This window comes from Vitis vinifera, chromosome 16 (assembly GCF_030704535.1).
Source record: "Vitis vinifera cultivar Pinot Noir 40024 chromosome 16, ASM3070453v1".
NCBI classification, from domain to species: Eukaryota; Viridiplantae; Streptophyta; class Magnoliopsida; order Vitales; family Vitaceae; genus Vitis; species Vitis vinifera.
The window spans coordinates 8,824,474-8,833,868 of NC_081820.1; the positions used below are offsets into that span (position 1 = coordinate 8,824,474).

Below are 9,395 nucleotides of genomic sequence, written 5' to 3' on the forward strand. Positions count from 1 at the left end.
TAAGAAATAATTTACAACATATTTATTATTTTATAAGTAAGAAACAAAAAAAATATTTGCTAAGGTATTTAAAAATTATTTAATATATAAGAAATAATTTACAACATATTTATTATTTTATAAGTAAGAAACAAAAAAAATATTTGCTAAGGTATTTAAAAAGTGTTTATTATATATTCTATAAGTTTGCAAAAAAAAAAAAAAAAAAATTGATGATGTCTAATTTGCAAATTACAACAAACCAAGAATACTAATATTTTATGAAGTGTTTAAAAATTGTTTAATATATACGAGAAATAATATAAGTTTGAAATAAATAACAATATTTATTATATATTATGAAAGTTTCCAAGGTATTTAAAAATATTTAATATATTATGTAAGTTTGGAAAAAAAGAATAATATTTGATGGGGTATTTAAAAGTTTATTAACTTCAAACATGCATTTCGCAATAATAATTTTTAACCATTTATCTTTCAAATTCAATTTGATGGAGAAAAATGATTCAACTTGGTCCCATTAATAAATAGGTGAGAGAAGGGTGAGAGAGAGAGAAAAAAAAAAAGAATGAGAAAGGTGGGATGACTAGTTAGCTTTTTCATTTAATAGTAAAGGGTATTTTAGGGATTTTCTAAAGGTAATATCATTTATTAATGTTATCTAAACAAAATAGAGAATGCAAATAATTATTTATTATCAAAATAAATGAGCATAATAAGATTAAATATTAATATTATAGAAACAAATGTGACTATTGTCACTTTGGCCACCACACAAGATGAGACTTTATCATCGTGGAGTGGTTTTCTTATTACCTTACTTTTTTTTTCCTTTTCTTTTAACTAGTTACAATAAGAAATCTAAATAAATAAAATTTTCTAATATTTTTAAAATTCCCAAAATTTTTCTAATTTAACTTTAAGTTTATTTGATTTAAAAAAGAATGAAAGAAAATTATTTTTTCATATTTGATTTACCATTAAAAATACCAAAAAAATAAAATATAATAAAAATTATTTAAAAATTTATATATTTTTAGATTATTGAATTTTTATATGAAAAGAAAAATAAATTAAATATACTTGAAATAAATATGTAAATTTATTAACTTTAAATCTATTTATTTATTTTTCTCTCTATTATATTTTCTTACCCTTATTCCTCAAATTTTTTAAAAAACAAAAATAAGGTAAAATAAGTAAAAAAAAAAAATGGTTTTTCTTAAATTTTTTTTTATGTAAATTCTATATTAAAATTATATTCTTTTTTTATTTAATAAAGTCATCTAAAAAAATAGATTAAAAAAAAGGATTAATTAGGTTTTAAAAAATTAAGTAAATCCAAAGCCTTTCTTCCTACGAAACAAGACTGAAATCCTCTAAATAAATATTCACCACCAAACTCTGACACGCGCTGACACGAGGACATTTATGTTGGTACCAATCTGAATAACTGATTTCGGACTCTTTTCGATGGGTGGATTTGGGCTTGGAAAGGAAAAATAAGAAGACAAAAATAGGCCTCGATCAGCCCAATTCAACTGAAGCATCTGCAAATATATTTTGCGGGAGTGACTCAGTTGGTCAAGACCCCAAGTCGGAGGGTCACCGAATTCCAAAGAGGAATGAGACCGGGCTGAGCCATTACACGGTCAGAATACTCGTTCCCGACCACATCTTTTATTTTCCGTTTGCTTTCCGAGAAAACTGTGAAAACTGATAGAAATTGTCCTACAACTACAAGAGTGTTAGGGTTTGTGTACGATCATCAACCATATTTATCCTTCTAGGTTTATCAACTGCTCAAAGTAGAATAGGAAATGGCATTTCTACATTTATGCTCAATTTTTCATTTTCTTTTTCATCTCCTTGGTTCTCAGCAAGAACTGAGAATTTTATTTTTGTTTTTCTCTGTTAATCCTTACCGAAAATTTGATTTTCCTTTCCGTGTACAACCTTATTAGTTGCTGTTGGTTTCTACTTTTAGGGTTTATGAAATTGTTTTCATGGAAGGGAAGCTGGTGCGTCTGCAGTTTCCTTTGCTGGTGATTTCTTGCCTTGTATTCCAGCTCCGTGCCTCAGATGCTGTAAGCAAATTGGATGTGGTTTATGTGCAAGTTCATGAATTTCCGTCTCTTGTTTTGACTATATACTGAAACTTGAGTTTGGCTTTTAGATCTTGCATGAATCACGGCGGTCACTTGAGTCTAGGAAGGAAGGTACGAATTATCCTTATTTCGTTCTTTGTTTTAGTATTTCTTATTTGGTACATTAGAAAAATATAAATTGTAGTTACTTATATTTCTTCTATAGAGTAATTCCTTGTTTTGGGGTGTGGCAAAGCCGCAAAAGTAGATCCTACAACTTGGAAAGCCATCATTCGTTTGTGCTTGCAACACAGAATATTGGTACTGTGTTGATTAGCCTTCACTTTTTTACTAGCAGTAAACCGGACACTGGCACAAAAAATGTGTTAATCTATTTAGCTTAGCTTTTACTTTGAGATGGAGGTGATGGTTTAAGGTTTGGAAACAGATTGAAGGGATACCATCATATGAATTGGCACTGCAGGGTGAGGCCCTTGCCCTCATTTTAAAATATACTATATAAATTTGAAAATAGTAGTCCATTGGAAAGATCAGTGCTCTTATTTGGGAAAGAAAAAAAAAACAGAGGAAAGCCAAGGTACCAAATGGTCTGCGATTCAGATCCCAACTGCTGGAGGTGTGTTCATGTGCTTGACTTGCTGAAGGGCTTTGAGTGAGAATGTGAAGGCCTAAAGTACTGGTTATAATCCAAGAGGAAGGACTCAGGGTTGAGAATCTGATGAACCAAGGACCAGTGGAGAACACATGTCTTGTACCATAGGGATGACAAGTTTGATATAATACAACTAGAAAATGTTGCTAATTTTGGGGGTTAGGGTAGGTGTAATCATGTTCATGCCATAATTGTGTTAACCTGTTTAATGAATGGGTCTTGCTCAGGTTTGACTCTTCAAGTTGTCTAACTCATTCACTTAATCGTGTCAAAATAACCTGTTTATAATCCAACCTGTCTATGACCCAACCTGTTTATGACCCGTTCAACTCATATAAATTCATTTGTTTTATATATTTAAAATTTATCAAAATTTAAAATGCTTTTGTAATTATAAATATCATAGAGCTAAAAAATTAAATAACTAACTAAATTACTATTTCATTGTAAAGAAATATTTTATAATTAAACCATTAAATCAAATAATAAACACGTGTAAAATTAAAATTAAAATTTATTTTCTATATCACTAAATATATTATAATTTAAATTAAATAATTAAACTACTTAAGATTTAAAAAAATTTTAAATTAAAAGATGAAAGTTAAAAGACTTGAACAGTATTTTAAAAATAATATTTTTATATATTTAAAATTTTATATAGGCTAAAAGGGTTATAATCGTGCTAATAGGTGTAATGAGTTAAAATCATGTTAGTGGGTTTAACAAGTTAGAATAGTATTAACTGGCTATCTATGTCAATTCACACACAATTTGACCTAACTCATTTATTAAATGAGTTGAAGGGTTGTATTAGTGAACACATGTTCTTGTCAGGTCATTTTCACGATGGCCCAATTTGAATGTCTTATCACAGTTGAATCACAAACTATGGCCCACATTTTTTTCCTTTTTTGCTGGTGCAAATAAAAAACCCACATCTTAGTGCAATTTTGAGACATACTAGCTATTGTAATGCTCCTATAACTTTATCTAAATCCCTATTGGATGGATTAAACAGCAGCCTCTTTGGTGTTCTTATGTTCATCTCACTGCTTTGAAAGAATGCAGTTAAACTTTCCTTGCTTTAAGGAACTCTTGTTGGATGTTGAAGCTTGGATAAAGCCTTATGGATGTTTATGCATGCCCTTGCTCCAAAATGCCTTTTTAGGGGATTCAGAAAGAGTGCCAAAGTCAGTGTTCCTTTGTTCCTTTCAAATTTCACCTGAGACAAACCAACTGGATTACAGAATCTAAAGGAATGTGGAATTTAATTGTTCCCTCATTTTCTGCCTACATTTTTGTTTTTCAATTCAATATAAGCTATGAAATTCTTATTGGATGCAACTTTTTCTGGTATTGCGTGTCCAAAAACTTACGTCTGTCAGAAGAAACCTGAAATTGCTCTCTATTATTCTGAACTGATTCAGAAATGATGGTCTGAAAACATAGAAATTGATCTTTTATCATTCTTGTATCAATAACATGTTATTTCCAAGTATTATCATTGAAAATTTTTTATTCCTTTGTCAACAGCATTGTGCCCTCCTGATTGGATCACTGGCCCAGATAAGAATAAGTGCTTTAGGTATATAGGAAACCCTCAATCATGGGATGTATCGGAGGCCTACTGTAAAAGTTTAGGGGGACACTTGGCAGCACTGACATCATTCCAAGAACTAAGCTCTGTTCAAAATCTATGTGGTGAGAGCAACAATGGCTGCTGGGTTGGAGGGAGAGGTGTCAACTCTACTTTTGGTGCTGGTTGGAAGTGGTCTGACAATACATCACATTGGAATGAATCAATCTTTCCCAATTGCACCAACTCTTCATGCCACATAAAAAATTCAGTTGATTCTTGTACACTGGTGACAAATGGATCCACTTTTCTCATTGGTGAGAGATGCAACATGTCTCATGCTTCTATATGCATGATTGATATAGGTATGCCTTTGACTTATACCACAGTCAGATTTTTGTTCATCTCCATCACATTCTCATGTTTCACTTTACATAACTTCTTGCTACCATATAATTCATTTTTCTCTTTTTTCCCTTTGCAAACTAAGTTATTGTTGTTCATGTTGATATTTCATTTTCCAGATTCTTGAGGTGTTGGTCTTTCATTGTTTGTTCAATTCATTTTATCATCCATAGTGAGAATTTTTTTTTACCATTTTCTTTCAGAGAACAAATGTTACCACATGCACTGCCACAAGGAATATCTTATTATCCTTGCAGTTGTTAGTGGGTTGATCCTCAGCACGACATTAGCTGTTGTGATTTGGCTCCTTGCATATAGGCGTAGCAAGAGGCGTAGAAGATCTCGCAAACTCTCTAATCCAGCAGCATCTGCATTAGTTCCCCCTTCATGGAAGGTTTTCACGAATGAGGAACTGAGGTCAATTACAAAGAATTTCAGTGAAGGAAACCGGCTTCTTGGAGATGCCAAAACAGGTGGCACGTATAGCGGGCTTCTACCTGATGGATCAAGGGTGGCGGTTAAAAGGCTGAAGAGGTCTACTTTCCAGAGGAAAAAGGAGTTCTATTCTGAGATTGGAAGGGTTGCTAGGCTACACCATCCAAATTTGGTTGCTGTGAAAGGGTGCTGCTATGACCATGGTGACCGCTACATTGTTTATGAGTTTATAATCAATGGACCCTTGGACAGGTGGCTACACCACATACCAAGGGGAGGCAGAAGTTTGGATTGGGCCATGAGAATGAAAATTGCCACAACTCTTGCACAAGGAATTGCGTACGTATAAATCCTTAAACCTCTCTTTAGTAACAAGCTATAGATCTGAAATAGCTGGTATTCTTTTTATGCTGTTTGCTTCTATCTTTTATTTTTGAAGCTATGTTGTTTTCCTGAAAAAGATTCATATAAAGATAAAATATTATTCTTTTTTACTTTTGTGGGTTATATTATTCTTAAAAAAGGAACTTCTAATATGGTGTAAATCATACTGTGTTCTGGAGGATGATCCAATCATGTAGCTCAAATAGTTTTCTGGTCATTTATTTTTAAGTCGCCTTACTTTAGGGATGAGAATTTGTGAAGAACATCTTGCTTTAATATCTCCATAATATTGGATTAACCATGATAGGTATCTTTTTTTTTATTAGAAACAAAAGATGTATCAATTATAGATAAAAAGTACATGAGAAGGATGAAGAGTCCTCCCCACAATTGCAAAAACCTTATCAAAATATGACTATACTCTTCTCAAACCTGGATAAAGCTCCTCTCATTGCTATCCAAACCCTTTGGGTCTACATACCAAATGTCAATTGAGTTGAATAACATTAAGATGAATGCCTTTAAAAGTGACAAAACAAGAGGTCCAAAAATAAAAGTGAAGTAGATCCCACACGTCTATCGTCCTCCACTTATCCTCAAAGATTCTAGCATTTCTCTCTTGTCAAATAATGTAAAGCAACGTGAAACAAGTGATATGCCAAAGGGTTTATCTCTAATGGAGCTCACCAAACCCTTATATGAAATGATCATCATGTTAGATATGCTCTTAGGTGGGATTTAATCCATCCTAGCATCTGTGCCATAGCCCCTGAATTATTGCACAATGTAGAAAGAGACGGTCAATTGCTTCTCCACTCCCCATACATAAGGTGTATCAATTTGGACTAAGGGATTTAAAAGGTCTCAACTACGGCATGTCATTGTACCTTCTTATGCGCTACTAGTGAAACAAAGATCTTGACCTTAGATGAAACTTTGTATTTCCATAGAAATTTGTTTGGAAAGAAAGGAACGGGATTTGATATGTGGACAAAGCCATAAAAAGTGTAGATGAGTGAGTGAGGATAAGAGTCTTTGAAGGTCTGTTTAACGATAAGATCATCCCAAAGGGTATCTTACTTCCCTATAGTTCTTTGAATTATATCATTTTTGGTTTGAATGTTGTTATACCTCCAACCAGCCTTTTTACTAGTCCCTGAAAAAAGCATTGAAACTAGAATCCAAACAACAGGGTAAACAAAAACCAGGTGACCAAAGCATGGGTGTATATGATTTGCTTCAAGAATTTGATAAGGGAATTTTGAATCACTATACTCCTCATAGCTGCAGTAAAACTATTAACTCCCCAATTAGAAAACAACCTAAGTTAATAAAGGGTCTAAAAGAACTTTTCTAACAAGTCCATTTGGCCGAAACTCTCCATTTTGAACTTAAGTGTTAATTTGACTACCCCTCAACTGTAATGATGTTAGTTTGCTCCTCCAACCAGATTAAAACATCCCCCTGCACACTCTTGTCATAGCACTTGGCTGGGAACACATCTCTGTCTACCAACTTGTCTTTTTCATATTCTCTTCCCGGTGGGAAGTCAATGTTCTGCATTCACTTCTCAGCTTATATAATAATTGCTTTTAGCCTGTGATTCTTAGACCAGTTCACCTTAGGACACTGGGTGGGATAGCACCCTTGAGGGGTCACTTCCAAACTTTAAAGAAATCTAAGCAGACTTAAACCAGATGCATACCTCAAGACCATTCCCTTTAAACCCAAATATTGACTTTTGCCTTAGGAGAAATGACTCAGGCAGCAGCTTATTCAACTATTCCTACTCTTTTCAACTTCTCTCTCTCTTGAAAGGTGTTCCAACTCAAGAAACCATCTCAAGTTTACAAAAGAGTGGAAAACCACATTTATAAGTCTCAAACCATTTTACAGCTTTAGCATGCACATTGTGTGTTTATGTATGAAAAAATAAAAGTTTTCTTGAAAGTCAGCTTAAGGCAATTCTAAATTATCTGGAAAAACTTGATTGTCACTCTCTAATAAGCACTCTAATAGCTGAACTTTCATAACAAGTTAATCATATGATTGAAAAATCACAATTCCAGATATTTGATTCATTTCATATACAACCCATAGATTTAAGAATATTTGAATTTTTTCATAATTTATCAATTTGTATGGATTTTAAAATGAAGCCATCAAATTTCAACTTTCCCCATTCTCCCCCACCCCAACCACAAGAAAAAAAATCAGTTTCAAGTCAAACCTCATGCATTCCTAGAGTTGCCAAGTAGTTGAATGCAACTTATATGGTGATGCATTATGCTCATTAACCTGTAGCATACATCTTTAATTTTTTTTGATAGGTATAAATGAAATTTAATAACCTATGGCTAACATCTTTATAATCTTGACAAAATTTCCAACATGTTTCATCCTTTTTCTTGAGCTAAATAAGGTTTGATTCTGATGAAGCTATTGTAGTTGGCAATAGTTTTGTGGGTAACTCTGCATGTCGAAAAAGAGCACCATAATTCGTTCAAGTCTAAAGGTTTGATGTATTGACATATGGAATAAATAAAAGTTGCTCCCAATCTATTTATTAATTGTTGCAGGCATAGCAACCTTGACCAGAATAGAAGGAAATGATGAAGCAATGGAGTGTGACCATACTCAAATTCACCACTATGAATTTTATTATTGTGGAGGTCTTTGCATTGTTAGTCCCTTTTCTAATGTTTTTCAAAGTCATGATACATGTGATTGCAAAGCAAGGTCTACTGATGTAGTGATTTAATTACCGCACCTGTGTTTTTCACTTGGCAACTGACCTGCTTTTGTCTCAAAATAGGTTTCTGCATGACAAGGTGAAGCCACATGTTGTACATCGGGATATACGAGCAAGTAATGTACTGCTTGATGAAGAGTTTGGTGCACACCTAATGGGGGTTGGCCTCTCAAAGTTTGTTTCTTGGGAAGTGATGCATCAGGGGACAGTAATGGCCGGTGGGACGTATGGATACCTTGCTCCAGAATTTGTGTACAGAAATGAGCTTACAACCAAAAGTGATGTTTACAGTTTTGGAGTGCTGCTGCTTGAAATTGTGAGTGGACGTAGGCCTGCACAGGCAGTTGACTCAGTAGGTTGGCAAAGTATATTTGAATGGGCCACACCTCTGGTGCAGTCTCACCGCTATCCCGAGCTTTTGGACCCTCTCATATCTTCTTCTTCTGCTGATATTCCAGAAGCTGGTGTCATTCAGAAGGTAGTGGACCTTGTGTATGCCTGCACACAGCATGTCCCATCTATGCGTCCCAGAATGTCCCACGTCGTCCATCAACTGCAACAGTTGGCTCAGCCACCTATTGCCAAGTAAAGTTCAATCAATTAACCTGAACCTGTTGTTTTGTATGCCTTCCCCTGGAAATATTTTTTCACTGGGTTTTCTACCCAGTTTTTATTCATAGCATTTCATGTTAATTAGAAAATATTAAAGAAACAAAGCTGGGTAGTTCAGCTGGGCCGATTACTTAGTACTATCTCGAGAAACAAGGTTGAGATGCTAATATGGTTTCAATGCTGACGTAATTATATGAAGGACTTGTATTCTTATGGAGCAGCTTTGGTGCAGCATCGGCCCAAATGTTCTGCATTTTCAAGAATGGTTTTGGCTTCTGGTAAGAAAGTATAGGTAGCATCAGTTGAAACACCGTCCATCAAGTGGAGCTTGGTAAGTAGTTAAACAATCGTGACAAAAGCGATTTTGATGACTCGTATCATGGTCATCAAATAAGTTATTTGGTCATCAAATAAGGACCTTGTGATGTAGTAATTAGGACCTTGGCGTTGCAAAAAAGAAAAAGGTCT

At 33.9% G+C, this 9,395-nt stretch overlaps 1 protein-coding gene across 1 annotated transcript; it reads left to right on the top strand.

Annotated features, from left to right (window-relative positions):
- Nucleotides 1-1,416: 1,416 nt before the first annotated feature.
- LOC100245331 (C-type lectin receptor-like tyrosine-protein kinase At1g52310) lies at nt 1,417-9,147 on the top strand. Its single transcript, XM_002263776.5, has 6 exons — nt 1,417-1,651; nt 1,988-2,087; nt 2,177-2,219; nt 4,297-4,704; nt 4,948-5,518; nt 8,379-9,147. The coding sequence occupies exons 2-6, from the start codon at nt 2,007-2,009 to the stop codon at nt 8,902-8,904; spliced, it is 1,629 nt and encodes a 542-aa protein (XP_002263812.1). The 5' UTR covers nt 1,417-1,651; nt 1,988-2,006; the 3' UTR covers nt 8,905-9,147.
- Nucleotides 9,148-9,395: the final 248 nt, after the last annotated feature.